Source organism: Anas acuta, chromosome 5 (genome assembly GCF_963932015.1).
Source record: "Anas acuta chromosome 5, bAnaAcu1.1, whole genome shotgun sequence".
Classification (NCBI taxonomy): Eukaryota; Metazoa; Chordata; class Aves; order Anseriformes; family Anatidae; genus Anas; species Anas acuta.
Window position 1 is genome coordinate 57,360,272 of NC_088983.1, and position 17,601 is coordinate 57,377,872.

The 17,601-nt window shown below is 40.8% G+C and overlaps 1 protein-coding gene and 1 long non-coding RNA gene across 5 annotated transcripts in view; both read right to left on the reverse strand.

Moving 5' to 3' along the window:
- LOC137857884 (uncharacterized) overlaps positions 1-7,591 on the reverse strand; it is a 99,427-nt gene extending 91,836 nt beyond the window's left edge. The window contains exon 1 of the long non-coding RNA XR_011097344.1: positions 5,190-7,591. This is a non-coding gene — a long non-coding RNA (uncharacterized lncRNA). The remainder of the gene's footprint in view (positions 1-5,189) is intronic.
- A 7,659-nt stretch (positions 7,592-15,250) lies between these two features.
- The window catches only part of MPPED2 (metallophosphoesterase domain containing 2), a 100,291-nt gene continuing 97,940 nt past the window's right edge, over positions 15,251-17,601 (reverse strand). For all 4 annotated transcript variants that reach the window (XM_068685031.1, XM_068685033.1, XM_068685032.1 and 1 more), the window contains exon 7: positions 15,251-16,680. In XM_068685031.1, coding sequence (XP_068541132.1) covers positions 16,562-16,680 — 119 coding nt within the window. In that variant the 3' untranslated portion in view covers positions 15,251-16,561. The remainder of the gene's footprint in view (positions 16,681-17,601) is intronic.

Genomic DNA, 17,601 nt, shown 5'->3' on the forward strand with positions numbered 1-17,601 from the left:
CATTAGGAAGATAATAGCAGGAAAAAAAAAACAACTGATGTTCGACAAAAAACTTAGAGCGGAACTGATGCTGCCCTTCTGAACCACCACGTCTGCTCCTGCCTGTACAAACAGAAAGGAGGGACAGGAGGCCCTGATCTCACCATCACCCCTAACACACATCCAAACTTTAATGCAGGAATATATAATGCACCTAAGCTCCCCTGGGGAATGGGGAGGTACATTCCTACAGTGACCCATGAAATTTGTCACAGCCTCTTTCAGCACACTGCACTGGCCTGACTCTTTCTGAGATATCACAGCTCTGGGATACTGTAAATCCGCATCACTGAAATGGACTTAAGAGGTAGCTGCTTGCTGGAAAGAGCAGGGACAAAGTCAGGCCTGCTCATCTGTGCTCAGGAGTGGTACAAAAGCACGTCAGGGACCCCAAGGGAGGGAAATAAGCCACCTGGGAATTAAATGCATGCTCTGACACCCTGAAAAAAGAAAAAAATGAGCTTCTAAGATACTTTAGGACAGCATTCTAGGGGGAGGGACCATAGTTTTGTTTTTTTATGCAGTTCAGGAGGTGACTGAAAAACATTACAACCACTGGCAAAGATGAGAAAAGCACGTTTACAAGGACTGCCTGTTCTGGGTAGCCCTGCATTCTGTGTCCTAGGATTTATGTACTTACGGATGAATTTAATGCTGGGTGATCAAAAGAGTTCAAATAGTGGTTGTATTAATGATTTCAGCATAACCTCTAAATCCCAGGATGGCAGTAGAAATTTTCAGCTTGGTCTTAATCTCTGACACTTTTTATTAAGTGCTGTTGCCTTATGATAAAGGAGCTTACAGGAGTGTTAGCAGTGGTATTGTCACTGTAGTGTACGTACACTCTGTGCTCCAAGCTCAATTTCTGGTTATACTAGTTTCTGGTTGGAAAGTAAATTACTAATGGGAAAATCTCCTGTCTGATATTCTTTCAGACTTTTTTCTTTGATATTTGATTAATCCTTACTTTATTTTATTATTATTTTTAAATCTTTTTTTATCTGCCTCTCTGAGGTTTGAGAGAGAGGTGCATTGTTGCCTGTATTTGTTAGGGTGTCCCAGGGCAGGAGAAGAGCCTGAGTCCTCAGGTCCATGCAGAGTGCTTTGGCTCACAACTGCCACTCTTTCTTCTGGTCTTCCCAACAAATGATTGGTACCTGCTAAAGATACCCACAGGGCTAACAACTCATAAAAGTGTTATGCATTTTGCAGCAAAGACCTACCTTATTCTGGAGTTTAGGTCACATGTGATCTCCATTTCGTGACCAAGGAAATATTAATATGCCTCAAAGAAATATGAGAATCATCTCACCATTACTCTTTCTCTCTTCCTCCAAGCTGTTCCCTGAAGTATATTGATCTTTAAAGCAGTAGTTTTCTTGAGCCTGTATCAAGAGAGTGCGTCTGAATCACGGACAAAAATAAGTCATGTTCAAAACTGTTCTTACCCCTCCAGACAGCTTATTCATGTCAATCCCCAAAATGCCTAAGTTTCTAAATTAGGGATAGTCTTATCTGCTAATTAAAGGTAATGCCATCCCCAAAGACCAAAATTGTCATCCCTAGTCTTTGTTTTGAAGCTAGAAGGTATCACAGGAATTGATGCTGAGTTCCTTGAGATGAAGGACAGGGGCTTGAGCTGACATGCTATTGCATTCCTCCCCATACATTACTATGGAGGCTGTTAAGGACCCTCTTATTGCAGAATCTTACTGATAATACAAAAGCCAGATAACATCTTTTTTGCAGTTCATAGTTTTCATCTGTACCCACTCAAAGTCCCTGTTGGCTGTTTAGCTTCGTGTCTGTGTACTATCTGGGCTCCTAACATAAACCCAAAGCTACAACCGAATGAGAAAAGGTGGGAAAGAAGGAGCGATGCTCATGCTGGTGGCAATCACATCCCATGAGAATCTGCTACAACAGCACTACCGGGCTTTGCGGGTACAAAGCCATGAGAAGAACAGAAGTGGAACGAGTGTGAGAACAGCAAGGGAAAAATACTACCACAGACTGGCTGGGAAGCACGGCCATGACAGACTGGGTGAGAAAATAACAGAAGTGATGGGGGGGACGACAGAGTACTCCTCCATCCCCACTTCCTCCCGACCTGAGGTTAGTTGATTCCCTGTTTGGTATAAGGTATGTGGCAATAATATCTTAATGTCGTGGCCTTCAGCAAATGCAAGGTTTAAGACTTGAGGGAAAGACATCCATAAATTCTCTGAGTGATGAATGGCTGGCAGTTTCATTTGAGTACTTTCTGCTGCAGAAATTTAACATTTTTTTTCCAAGGGCATATGCCAGAGAAGAGAATGAGGAGACTTTTTCATCTGAATACTTGCATCTCCATCATGAAGTGGATGTGCTCACCGCGGGCCAGCAGAGCCAGAAGATTTGCACACAGTGCCCCCGAGTCCCAGAGAGGAAGAGTGGGGACACAACCAGGTTACAGTCTTGGCAGAAGCCTGAGAACGCTGCGATGTGCTTTGCTGGGCAAGGTGGAAGATGTGATGTTCCCAGCTGGCAACCGATGGTAACTTAATACCCGCAGATGGAGGCTGAGGGCGATACGATATTCCCAGCTGGTAGCCAAGGCCTGCCTCACTGCATTCCCATTTGTACACGCGGCTTCTCCGTACAATGAGAAAGGGTGGGCGAAGTGCAATAAAGCAGCTGGTCTATTAGAAGATAAGCTTTGTGGGGAATAACACAAACATGCAGAATCCCCTTAATCTTAAACTTTATTACCCTAGATAATAGGCTTTGGTAGTGACAACAATCAGTTGAAATGCAGAATTGTCTTGGCTCCCGCGGCACCTGCCATGTCAGTCAGTCAAAAGCCATCTTCTCCCACACAAAAAGGTGGCTGTTTGGTACAAGCGAGCTACAAGTTTTATTCATGTGTTTTGAAAAGGCAAAGGAAAGCTGGCTACCCGCTCTTTGCGGATTTAAGCATGCACTCGCTACAGGGGAAAGGCCAAAGCGCTGTGAAAGCCTGCTGTCTTTCTTTACCTCGGAGGAGAAGGAGCAAGATGTCTTTTGTCTGCTGAAGCCAACATGAAAGAGTGGGGTTGCTGTTCCTGCTCTGAATGAGGTCAAGTTTCCTAATATTCAACCAATGATGAGAACGGGAAATGTGATATCCTTCGGTATAATCTCCATATGCGCCACTTGCAATATCTTTGACATAAAATTAATTTGGTTATCCACAGCACAATTGTGAAGAAGAATCTCTCATTCTCTTTTTGGGGGAAAACTCAGACCTCAGAAGCTCTATGCACACATGCAATCCCCACTCCTGTAAGTGGACAGGTACAAGCTTTCAAATGAGAAGGCATTTCACTCTAAAAATCGCCTTGAATTTTATTAATATTTCTCTGTCACGTGTGTTTGTAAAGTTATTTTCCCCCCACAGCCCTTCTGTCAAAATGTTAGGCAAAAAAAAAAAATGTTTAGAAATATTTCAATACAAACTTTGGTTAAAAGAATAACTACAAGGTGACAGAGGGTAATTTTTAAGTCAGAAGAAATAAAGGCAGTTCTAATAATTAAGTGCCAATTATTTCAACTTTTTTAAATGTCCTCTAGCGATATTTGCAACAAGCACAAAAAAAAAAAAAAAAAAAGACTAGCAGAACTATACAAAGAAATGGAACAGAAGTTGCACCACAGCTTCCGCTGAGGCAGTGGTACCTGATGTGGCCGCCTGCCAGCTGCATGCAGCAAGCAGTGGGAAAGCATCGGCAGGGCAGAGCAGACACTGCCACACAAGCTAGCTAGGTAAGTAACAAGGTACACTAGGTAAGTAAGAACTACTGCAAAAGGCAAGAGAGGAGCATAATGCTGAGTGCAACTGTAGAAGAAATGCTACTTTATTGCCACTGAGTTGCCTTCAAAATTTGTCATCATCTGCTGCGAGCAGTTCCAGGGCTTCTGATGAGCAGCTTTCACGTCCAGAAAGCTTCATCACCCTTTCGGTTTATCAGGACCAAGACACGTTTGCCTTCTTTAGATGGTTCCCCTTCCTCCGCTAGACATGACCAGAACACCTCTGCTTCCTTTGCAATGGTGTATTGATTTTTTTTTTCCTGTCTCTGTTTCCCTAGGGAATTGACTGCACTAGATCAAATTAAGAACAATCTAAGCATTTAATGGGGCTCCTTCGATACAATGAAGTTTGATTGCTTGAAGTTGAAGTTCATGATAATTATTTATGCTGACAGCACCCTCTCAGGCAATAAAGACTGACCCTTTCCTGAAGGCGCCAGTCTCCATCAGGAAATTATTTTCATTTTGCAGTGCTTTTCTAGTACCCATACTTCTAATTATTAAATATGAGCAAACAAATCATAGAACAAAATACACCCTAGTTTCACCAAAAGCACCTGCAGTTTTGAGGTTACCAGCAAAACCTTAGACTCTTTGGGTACAGTTCCCAGGTACCCGATAAAATCATTTTGTGATGAGAACTGCAACATTTCTGTATTGTTTTAGGAGCTTGTGCTGAAGACTGCCTACAACCATAACTCTTTGAGCTTACAAATAGGTTAATCTGTGAGCAGATATATTCTATGAATGGCTGAGAAGTTGAAAACAAATCTCTCTTGCAGCTTCTTGAGCTTTGTTAATAAAACTCCCCCTAGCTGAGTATAAAACCAGGCCTGAAGTCAGTGCCTGTGCACATATGTACACATATCCCAAGAAACCAGGTGCCTTAGCTCGTCAACATACAAAACATCAGCACACCTTCACTTTTTGGTACATACATACACATAAAATTGAAAACATGATGATGTTTCATATATACAAAATACATACATGAACACACAAATATACATGTTAAGTAGCCTTCCACCTGAATCAGTACAGCTCCTCCAGTTTCAGCAACACTTGTAGTTTTACAGCAGATGCTCTGCTTCAGAAAATGAATCAGGTAAGGGAAAGCAGGCAGGTTTTTTTATTTTTGTTTTATTTTAAATCTTTCCTTCCTGCCTGGAGCAACAACTACATTTGTCCAGCTCTTCTCTGGAGTGTAACTGTCAGAATATAAAGCATTTTGGGGAAGCTATAGCCTCATGTGTATTTTGCCTTTTTTATGGCTGGGAGAAAAATGAACATGGCTTTAATGCAAGGAATACAGTACTTACTTTGGTTGTTGAGTCCTTCTGTGGTGGAGAGGCTGTGGTGCTCTGCCATACCTTCAGAGAAGTCCTCATCTTCAGCTTGAAGAGACAGGCAGGATCTCCACTGTTTGTCCCACACTCCTTCCTAGCACAGGCTTCTGTCTTTGTACGTATAAAGTTCTCAGCATTAGCGCTTTAAAATGATAATGCAGGAACAGCTGCCTTGCATTACTTACTAATTCCCCAGCCAATGGACTGAGTAGAAAAATTAGTCTCTTAACTCGTCTAAATGTAAAAATGATGTTATTTAAGAAATGAGTTTGTTATCAGTTAGAAAATGGGAAAATTAACATGAAGCTGCATGAAGTCAGCGGTCCTTCCCTAGGACCATGCTCACAGAGTAGCAACAGGAGCACTGGAGCAGCATAAACTCACACCTACCGCTTTGGCCAGACAGAAATGGAGCAGCTTGAAGCCAGCAGCTGATTGAGGGGGAAAGACACACAAGAGGGGTTCCCTTAGGTGACTGGGTTTGGTTCTTTTGTCTTTAGCTTGTTTCTGTCTTACATCATCCACCTCAGAAGGTATGGGAATACAGAGCCCGTCTCAGTGGGCTACTCTGGAAGGCACCAGCAGCTCGCTCGGCCCCTGAGCACCCAGCTGAGCTCAGGACAGAGCTGTCAGGGCACACTAGGGCAGGGCAGGGTTTGTGCTGGGGTGCTTGCAGCAGGCCGGGCTTTTCAGCAGGGTGACTTGGAGTAATTAAAGAAAAGGGCTCAAACGTGCTTCTCATTAAAAACAAACAAAACAGGCAGAAGGAAGGCAAGAATCTACTGTTTCTTTAAATGACAATGCCTGCGCAGACTGCTCTGCCTGGCTGTGCAGGCCCTTCGCAGCAGTGCTGTAAGGTTTTCGGTAACACTGAACTCCTGGTGACCCTCACCGACAGTAATTGCTTTAGCATAGGTTTGACAACAATACGCTAAAAACAAGCACAAGCTTAAAATACAATTTCAGCGCTGGAGACCTGCTCACATAAGGAATCTAGTACATCTCCTGTGTTTTTCTTGATTAGCAGCACAGTTCTCGCTGCTGGGAAAAATGAGTTTTCAAACCATTTCAGCTGCCTCCTGCTCCAGTTTCCAGCCTGGCAGGGAGCCAGCCAGCACTGACAGCGACAGCCCTGAAAGGGACCTCACGGTGCAGCCCCGGGCCAGGACCCATGCTCATCTACCCCAGTATCTAGCTTGTTTAAAGGTGGGGTGTGGAATAAATCCAGTTTTATTGCAGTGACTGGAATAAATACCTTCCCTTCCTTTGTAGCTCTAACATAGTTCGTTTAAGTTGTGTACATCATCAGTTGCAATGCAAAGTACTCCAAGTTGCTCACCAAACCCATACTAAATTAGCCACCCTTGTGTTGGAAGAAAGAAACAGCTTTCTGCCCATCAAAGGAAAAGCAGAAACTTTGGCTGCAAGCACTGAAGGAGGAATTCATTGTTCCAGGAAGAAGGGCCCACCAGACATATGCAGAGCAACGGCATGTCCAGTATTTCAGAACACATTTAGATGACTTCCTGTTATAATGAACCACCTGGAAATTAGCCCTTATCCTTCCAAGGTTTTAAGGCAGTACATATACCTTGCTGTTGTATTGCACCTGGGGTCCAGAAATCCCAAATGTTCTCGAAATGTAAGGGAAAGTAACTCTACTTTCAGTAGGGAAGAAGAAAGCATTTGACTTGAAAAGGATGAAGCCTGCTGTTCCCAGCCCATTCAGTGGTGGCATACAAGGCAGTGCTCTCAAAAGCACCCCCAGAGCTGGTGACGTTAAAAGCTGCCAGCCGTAGTGTATGGAGCACAGGATGAATCTCCTTTTGGTGAGTAATGGAGAAGAGAACCAAATTATTGCATTCTGGCTCTTTTTAAGGACCTTTTTCTCATCTTGCCAAGCCGACTTCTTGCAGGCAGCTGTCTGACATTATGAACCACTGCAAGTTACGGTGTACTCCTCCGCTTTGCATACTCTCCTTTTATTAATATTTTAGGGAATGGTATGTTAAGAAATGCCTGTTAGGACATAGACCAAGAACAAAAGACGTGCACAAAATTGTGCATGGCAGTCAGTGATTAATCCAGGCTCCTGTGTTTTATTCTCAAAGGAGAACTTCAAGTATTTAACATAATGTATTTGTATCAAGTTTCAATTCTCTACAGTAAACCTATAGAAAATAAAATGTTTCAAGCTTTAAATACCAGCAAATCCCAGGACGTGGTATGTGAGACAAGAAGACATTTTCTCTGCATACTATTGCCTCCAAGCTCTTTTTTTCCCATATCCCTCTCAGATAAAAGCTAGAATTAGATCCTGACTGTAAACTGAAGTCTTCAGCTGACAGCAAATATTCAGATATTGCAGGCAACTCTAACACAGCACTTTCTCCTATGACAAACTAGAGATATTTGAATTCTGAGAAATACAAATATTAAAGTCTATAATCTTACCTTGATGTCTGATTAAACAAACTTCTGCTCTATCAGCACTGGAGAATTTGGGTTAATTCAGTCCAATGAGTTTTGACGAGGCAAAATGGTGGACTCGCTGTTGGCTTTTTAAGTGCCTTTATCTTAGGGGAAAAAATGGCTATATCAGCTCACTAAATAACAAAACTGGTGAAATTGCTTATTTTAGTTGTCATTTGGACTAGTAGCAATTATGCTTGTAATAGTAAAATGAAGTTTTAATGCTGATTAATGAAGCCACTAAGCTGTCAAGACTGCTAGTAACACTTAGGGGTCTCTGGAGGCTGTCCCCTAAAATAGTTGGCATCACGCATGTAATATGGCTTTTTTGTAGGACCAGATGTGAAGCATATGGTGACCTATTATTGTAAGGATGAGCCGTAAGTCCTGGTTGAATTATATTGGACAAACTATCCAAATGGAAAGATAACATCCAGTGATTATTACAGGATCATAGCAGCTTTCTATAGCGTAAGGGACAATGATGGGCTTGGGAAATTGCCTAGCTCAGTTAATCATTCCTGCTTGATAGAGTAACGTTGATGCTCTTTTGTGCTTATTTATATCCTAGAAGAATGCCATTGCTGTGCGTGTGAATGTACTCTAAAGCACATTGTCACTACATACCACTTGTTGCCTCTCATGCCCACTACTGCACGTGGCCCCACAGGGCGAGGGGCAGTCGCAGCGTTCCCCAGCATGCAGCCCAGCAGCAGCAGGAGCAGACCTCAGAAGCACAGCTGCAGAGAGAAAATATGCTGCAGTGCTAAAGGCTGGGAGGGTTAAAAGGACACTGTATTGTCTAGACCACCAAGAAGTAGGCAGAAACACTAATCATGTAATGAAACTCACTGCTCTTGTATGCAGAGACACAGTCCTGGTGCAGTCAGGCACATTTGGCACAATCGGGTCGTTTAGCTGTTGGAGCAGGGTCCTTCGTGCTGCTGGCCACCCCTCACTTGCACAAAACCAGTGAACTGCTGGACTGAGCTCTCTGAAGGGCCATCGTGAGAGCATCATGTCACCTGGCAGGAGGAATGAGGGCAAGACTCTTCTCTGAATTACTCTGTTTTACCCTGAATTACTCTGTTTCTCCATATTCATTACCTTTATCATTATCCAGTGCTGTACTCAGTCTTCAGTATGGTGGCAGGTACTATGCAGAGCAGAATATAATGGACTGCTTTTCAGTTTTGCTGCTGCCACTTTGTATTACTCTTTGGTATGACTCTATCGTTTTATGAACAGTTTAACCTATTTACTCATGTGTAAATGGACAATGGTTGAAGATTAGAGAGGCTTCATTTGCTACAAAGAGCTACTATCTTGTCTCAAAGGAAAAAGAACCAGCTGACCTAGACGGCAGCGCACATACTTCTTACTGCGGATGTATCAAATTATCACCACAGCATTGGCCTATGGGTATAGTAACTAATAACAGAAGCGTGGCTACACATTGATTTTTAGAGACCAGAAAAAAAATAAACAAGTATTTCAATAACTAAATATACAAATTAACACACAGGATGACTCATCAGCACATGCATCTTGTTTAATGTTCATTTCTAAAATTGGTTTTTGCAATTGCTGCTGGCCAAACTTACTTTAGACATTACGTTCTTGTTTGAATATATATTTGGAAGAGGGAGTAAGTTCTGTGTTACCTCCCTTTAAACACTTCCAGTATTTCTTCCATTGCCATACTCTCATATTTTCATCATATGGCCCAATTTTTTGTGATGAATAATGCCTCCACAGCTTAACTGGCAACTATATAAATATTCTGGCCCATACGCATGATACTACTGAAGCCACAGCTACGGTTGTGGTTGTCTGCATATGGTTACTAGACTCTGGATAGATAATTCACTCCTTGGAGAAGTCTGTTTTCATAGTTACATAGCAGTCTCTCAAGTGCCAATGTGCTGGGAAAGCACATCACAGACAAAAACGTAATGACTGCTGACACCAGACCAGCTTTCCTTTTGCTCTGTATAAAAGCCGCCAAACTCTAAATCATCAGAGCAACCAAGCTGCTTACCTGCCCTCATTGCTTGAGCGTGTCTTTACATCATGGAACTACATCTATCAAAACACAGCTTAAAGAAAAGAAAAAAGCATGGTGACTGACTGGTCTCGAAAAACTAAACTGGGATTAAGGTTTCAACAAAGAATATTCCCTGCCCAACTAATAGTGCTTTGTGAACTACTTCACAAAGATATCTGAAAAGCTGTCCGGATTTCATTAATAGAAACCCAAAATCAAAGACAACAATAAACTGAGCTTCAGTTTAAGCTGATACGCCTATTGAATTTCAAAGTTTTATATCTCGAATAAATGATTATGAATAAGAATTTTGCATATTTTTTACTTTTAAGTCTACAGTAAATTCAATAGCACTTTGTAGTAGAAGTTGTTCTGTTGATTAGGAAACCTTAATCAATACAATTTAGCTCCTCTTAGGAACTGCCACTCTCCCAGCCTGAGTTGGGCTTCAGCCAGATTCCTCCTAGTGTCAATACAATGTTCAAATACGTTGTCTCCAAAACTCTCCAGATACCTCGTAACACAAAGCCAATAACAATGTGGTGTTACTGACAGAGCTGTAGTCATCTGTACCTTACAGTAATGTAAAGATTTTGTACTTCCTTCAGACCTTTTAAAGAATCTATGCTAGTGATGATCTTCAGAGAGTTTGAACTAAGCTAATTCATCACTTATTTGCCTGCTGAAGAAAAAACACAAGATGCACTTTAAGATGATTGATAAAGGTTTTGCTGTGCATCTAACATAGATTACTTGCTCTGTTACTAAAAGCCTGTTTTTACCTGTTTATCCTCACTCTATCCTGGCTTGATTAAAAATGCAGGAATCAGCTTTGATTTTTCTCTTCCATCTAGCTGAAAGTCTCCCCTGTCAGCCTATGTTCCAGGATCCAGGGATGATTATCACAGCAACAGCTTTGTATTTGGGTGTAGTGAAGGAATTGGTATCTCCACCTATTTGCAAAGTGTACAAAATAGAAAATCGTAAACAAAGAGCTAAAACACTGCTTGCAAGATGCAGATTCACCTCTGTGAGATCTCCTGTGTGATCTTGGGAAAGTCAGTTAGTTTTCAATCTGTTTACTCAAGAGACTCCTCTCCCACCTTTTCAGCATCCTGTCCTTTTAGATTCAGCCTTACAGCATGTGCACTGAGCTCCCAAACAAATCAGATCCATGCTGACTTTGGGCAATACTACCTACATTCACAATTAAGACTAAGAGATAAAGAGAAAGAGAGAGAGAGAGAGAGAGAAGTTGCTCTCTTCCTCCAATTGTAGACTGACTCTCTGCAGGCAGTAAAAATATTTTGCTGAAATACTCATATGACAGTGAACAGTGAAGAGGCTTGTACGTGATATGCAAAAAAATGAAATATTTTGCATTGTTTCTTCTCTAACAGGAAAATCATCGCTGAAAGCCCTTGGCAATAGACTGGCATGTTTGAGTCACACTAATAGCAACAGCTGTATAAAAATAATGAAATTTGAGGAAGACTAAGTTGCAGTCTTTTATTTTAGACCTTTAAGTCTGCACTTTAAAGTGTTTTTTTGTTTGTTTGTTTTGTTTTGTTTTTTTTCATGTTTTGTAGTTTAGAAGTCTTAAACTCCTAGAACTCTAGCAGTCCTAGCTCCTCAGTTCATAAAGCTGACAAATCCTATTGTACCACTGAGCCATTTACCTAGATAAACACTAAGCACATTTTAGGGAAGACATGAATGTGGGACATTCATTCAGTTTTCCTAAACCAAGGTAAGTGTTTTTGTCAGACCCTCTCCCATGAACGTAAGCCTTAGATACAAAGCAAGTGGGTCAACCGTGTAATAGAGATTGTCTAGAAGAAGTGAAGGACTCCCCCAACTCTGTGCTATAACCAACAACAAGCAAATTTCCTCAGCAAAATTCAGAGGTAAAACAAAACAAGATGTATCCTTACAGCCACATCATGAATGAATCATTATAAAACTGGCTGGCACAAGCCAGAGATGGAGGTATGGAAAGCAATAGCTAGATGGGGAAAAATAAATCAATATGGATGACTGAAATCCGATTTAGTGCACTAAAACTCCCTCAGCTTTCTCTTGCATTTTCTCTTGATTAGGCTGACAGTAACTGAAGTTGAAAATGTTAAAAACCCAGCCTTAGTCTTCCATGTTGCACTTAGGCTACACTGATTTATTAGAGTCCCTTTCTTTGTGCTTCTGGAGGTTGGACAGTGCTTTGATGGCTGGGACTTTCTGCAAAAGTGCACAGGGCATCATCCTGTGAGGGCTCACAGCTGGAATAGGTGTCTAAGCCTGATCATAACATGATTGAATGTCAATTACAACAGTGATAGTGCATAAAAAGACTGGTTACTACAAATGGAGAATCTGCAAGGAAGTTAGGATCTATACCTCAAAAGAGAGACACGGCAGAATACATTGCTCTGTGTTGCAGGCTTGGCTGCACACAGCTTTTATAATGCGTTTCTCCTTCTGATAAGAAGTTGGTCATAGCAGGCAGGGAGAACGGAATTCCCTACCTGTCTATAACTACTAGAAAGTATCCTGAAAAAAAAAAAAAGAAAGAAAAAAAAAAGGGGGGGGGGGTGTTGGAATTGGGAAAGGAAGTAAAGAAAATTCCAGAAGTGTAATTCAATCAGGTGTGGTCAAAAGCAAGGTCTTAGAGAAAGCCCTTGGGTCAATTTAACACCAAATGGAAGGACTGCAGAGTTTGGATGTCTCCCGGAGACTTAAATTATAGATGGTTTCCAGGAGTTTCCTTAATAAAATTTGTCTAGGGAGAAAATATTGATGTCAGTGAGGGGAAAAAAAAAAACCTCTGATTCACGGAAAATGGAAAAGAGAAAGGCAGCTTCAACCAGGAGTTAGCCATCAATCTATTTCTTAGACACAGTCTTGGCAAAACCCATTCTCCTGGTAGAACTTGCCTGGAGTAGACCAGATTGATTTGACAGTCTCTTAGCCTAATAAATGCTTGACCTCAAGGTCTGCTGAATTCACTAAATTCACTATGCAGAGAGAATTGGGAACCAATCTCCTCTGGGGAGCATCCTGTTCTGCAGCCCTCCCCTGATAAAGGCCTTGACTGCTTTCAGCCTCAGCAAGACGACTAGATGAAAGCTGCTCTCAGAAGAAGAAAGGTTAATCGACTACACCGCTGTTAATCAATCACTTGGAAAGATTCAGCACTTACAATAGGTAGGTCCCTCTTCCTGCCAAGAGGTTCTTGCATGTTAACCAGGGACCATCTCCTCCAGTTTGAAGGATGAGCAATAGACAGAAACACAATCCAGAGAGATGCCAGGTGTCTGATCCAAAGCCAGCTGAAGTCAATAGAAAGACTCCCAGTGAGTTCAATGGACTTGGATCAGACCTCAGAGAAAGACTTATTATCCGAGGTTTATTCTGCATACAGACATTGAGCTACTTTTAGTAGTAAGGGATCCTTGAAAAGCAGCTGATTTAACGGCATTTTGCCTCCCAGTGAAGCCACACTTCTTCAAATCATACTGTGCCCTATTTACACTGATTGTCAGATATGGCTGACATCCAGCAAAGGAAGATTACCTGCCTGTGACAGCAGACAGACACATATACATTTCATAGTCTCTAAAGAGTACGAAAAAAAAGCCAAACTATCTCTGCAAATGTTTTCCTGGCCTTTTTGTAATTGCTGCTATCCAGAATGTTAGCTTTCTCGGAGAGCAGAAAAGGATAGGTAACTTTTGAAAGCATGATGGGAAAGGAAGAAACACAATTTAAAAGATACTGCCACGTGGAACAAACTCTGTGATGAACAAATGGTGGTAAAGACAGTGAAGATGACAGCCAGAAAGAGAAAAAAAAAAAAAAAACACAAGAGAAACAATATATTTTGAAAGTACCCCCTGAAGGCTACGGATTTCTCTAAATGGACACATATTCACCATCAACACCACCTGATGATGAAGCAGTGACTGTCCTTGACGCTTGTCTGAACAGAAGTCTCAGTCTGTTACAAATACAGGCCCTCACATCCCAGTGCAGAACCACTTGGTTCCAACTGCTGCACTACAGGGCCTAAAAGCTGTAAGGGAAATAGTTGAAACCAAGAGGCACACACCTTGAAGACATACACAACGACGCACACCAATTCTGTTTATTGCAGTCTGGTGCACACTTTTGCTTATTCAAGGAATTTTGCCTGTGATATTTTCTCACTACCAGCTGTCTAAAGGCAGACTCCTGGCTGCACTTACACCAGCCTCAATTCATCTGGCTCTGTCTCCTGCCAGAAGGCTTCATTCAGGCTGCTCACATTCTGGAGCAAAGCTGCTGACTTATAACTTTTGCTTTAGGAATAATAACCCAGTTTGCACTACGGAAAAATACCTGCAGAGGAGAATGAGCAGTCATGGACTGCTCCTGTCCTAACTACCATGCACATAGTGAAAAGGTAGGAGGTCCTTCAGAAGGCTGGAGAGGAATTCAGATGCAAGCATTATTCTCTGCTCTTCTAGAAGTTCATGGCACTATGAAGCATTCCAGGTAACAGATCCTTCTTCCTTGTGTGGTGACAACAAGCAAAAGACCAGTGAAAGAGAATAATTCTGAGTGCACTATAATTTTTTTTGTGTGTGTTCCAAGAAAATGCTTCACCTGAGGAAGGACAGTTGTTTTTAATATAGCCACGTTCTTTGCACGTAAGCACGTGACTAGAATATTGGTTTTGGCAATCTACAGCTAACTGGGGAAAAAAAAAAAATTCTGAATTTACATCTACAATGAATGACTGATATTTAGTGACAATGAAATTTCAGTATCACCAAGAGACTTAAAAGCTAACAACCTGCTAAGATAAATGGGAGTACTCTACTTCTGCTCACTGCAGGTTCAGAATCATGAAAACACCATTGTATCTTCTTATGTTTCAATCTAGATTTTCACAGCTCCAAGTGCTATTTTTAAAGAAGATTCTGTTATTATATACTTAACTGTACTGCAGCATGAGCAGCAGGTCCTGATTCATTTGTTGTTCTACTGGCACACACTGAATCATAATCCCGTGCACTTCTCCTGTCAGTGGTGAATTCTGCTGTAGCCACAGAACTAAGAACAGATCCGAATAAAAAGATACATTTCATCCATGACTATTCATTTCTTAACCCACAGTGGATGAACTTAAAGTACCTGCAGCTTGGTACAAACAAGTGAGGAACTACAAAGGCTGCTGCCTAATCCATTTTTCCTCGTGTTGTCTGGAATGGAATCCTACAAGGCTTAACTGCACGAACTTGGTCGCACTGAATTATATCATCTTGAGACAAAATCTCTTCTTTCTAAAAAGAATGGAAAGATGGATGGCTTAGAAACAGAAGTAAAAAGTCTGAGTGCTTTATTGGCCCAACTGACATCCTATGAATGGTAAACAATAAAAAATCATGGAAAATTAGAAAAGCTGTTTCTTAATCTTATTGCTGTCCCCCCCAACGTTCATGCCAAAGAAAAATGCAAAATTCTCTTAAACCACATATTTAAAAATCTTGCAATTTTATTTGCATATAAAGGCCGCTAGATATAATATCACAATAAATTTAAAGAAACAACTGCTTTTCTAAATTCCATTAACAAGGTAACATAAAACAGAACAAAGCTCAATAGCATTTACAGTGGTAGAACAGAAATAACTATCTGCAACAATATTTTGTGCTAGCAAGATTGCATTTACACACAGTGCAAAATAAGAAAAAGAAAATAAAAAGACGAGAAGAATATTTAAATATAAAGGACAACTAAGCCTTATTTTAGTTAGGCTTGATTGTATCCATTTGACTCTATACATGCCTGAACTACGACAAAGATTTAACTCAGGCTCTTGAAGGCCTTGAGCACTTGGAAAATGTGTCACATCCTTCATAATTTAGATGTGCTGTACAGCATAATTTTGCAGATGCTATACTGGCAATATTAAATCCTAGCTTAGTTATAATGCACAAAAAATACATATATATATATAAATTCATATTTAAAAGGAGTCCGCATTTACATTTTTTTTTATTTTTTTATTTTTTTTTACTGCGTGAAATGCCTGCTCTTTGCAGCTTTCACCCCCAGTTTTTTAAAGCTAAAATAATTTAAAAACAAACAATAAAAGGTAGATACCACATACAGACTGCGGCTATCTATACCAGTCTTTAACGTATAAAGCAGGTAGAGACAAACAACTGAGAAGTCTATTCTCCCCTTGCTGCATTCTACTGTCAACAGAAAGAAGTTGACGTGTAGACATACCAAGAGAAAAATGGACCCCAAAATCTTGTCTGTACTACTACTACAAAAAAAAATGATATAAATGGAGAGATGAAAAGCTAACATTTAGACCTAGGGAAAAAGAAGACACTTAAAAAAACCCCGACAGTAACGTAAGTTGTGCAAATTTGGGTGTTTTTAAATGCTGCCTATTTTTTTAGCTTATCATATAATATTAAAATAAGGTCTCTCACTTCTTAAAAGAAAGCTTGGCTGTCCTTTTGAGAACACTATAACAATTTACAATGGCAAATTTATTGAAAAACAAAATTCATTTTACAAATTCACAATGCTTTATCAATTTAAAATGGATGCTGCATTTCCAAAAAGCACAACCCTCTAACTTTTTTTTTCTTTTGTACCAGCAATTTACAAAAAAAATCCATCCCAAAACAAAAGCAACCACAATTCTCTCCCCCAAAATGCTCCCCCCCGCCCCAGTAATTTTGAAATAAACATGTAACAGAATGTAAGTTTTGTAATTAGAAAATGGCAGTTTATAGACCTTCCCCAGATCCAAATGTGCAGTAGTGCTTCATGATCCTTGAGGGGTTGGAAGGTCAAATATAATTGGAGGATTGGTTGGTTGAAAGCTGACTGTACAAGTTGAAGCATTGATGTAGGTTGTGTAACCGTCTGTCATAATGCCATAACCTGTAGGGAGAATGTGTCACACTTACTGTAATATAAACAAACGATGCTGCCCATGGGCAGCTGCACTGAAAGCTTGTTGCGGGATCAATGCTTTGGAATAAAATTAAATTAATCCCTTCAAAATGACATAAGCTCTTGAAAGCTGCCACAAAGACTTGAAGGAAAAAACGCAATAGACTGGATTTGAAATCAGAACTGATGCTTTTGTTTTATCTTCACACATTTTTCCACGGAAAATCCTCTGCTGCAATTGATTACAGCAAAACCAGAGACAAAAATCACACACGTACTTTTTCTAATTACTTAATTAGCACATTGTACTTTGCATGCTTGTAGTATCTGTCAGATAATAAAAGACCGATCAGGAACAGGAGATTTAGAAGTACCTTCAGCTCTACCTACAAAAATCCTTGCTGTCTCTGGGCAATGAACCAAGCTTGGTAAGCTTTCCCCATGCTAGCCTTTATCATCCAGGTCCCTCTCACAGGACTGCCAAGATGGTGTTCACATTGGCTTGTGAAACCTCAGAAACCCATTAGCAGCAGGTTAAAAATACACACACACACACACTACTACTCATAAAAGCTGCTGCAAAGTATTTCTTTGAAAGTATAAGTGGGTCTAACCCATAGTGAAAAACACAGGTTCTAAAACACTTGGTTCTAAAGAGGTCTTCGCACAGAAGAGGAGTCTCGTTGACTCAAAGGGGAGCTGCAGTTATGGCAGCCTGAACAGGCCAGGCGATTTGAACCCAAATGTAGGAATAGACTTGACAAGAAGAACACAGTTAAAGAGATTAAGTTCTTTACAAGGAGACACCAGTGAAAATCATGACTAAGGAAAGGAATCTCTTGCTATAAGCATAATAGAGCACTGGAGGTCACTGGATAAGCACTGGCTTAAGCAGAAAGTTGAGGTTCA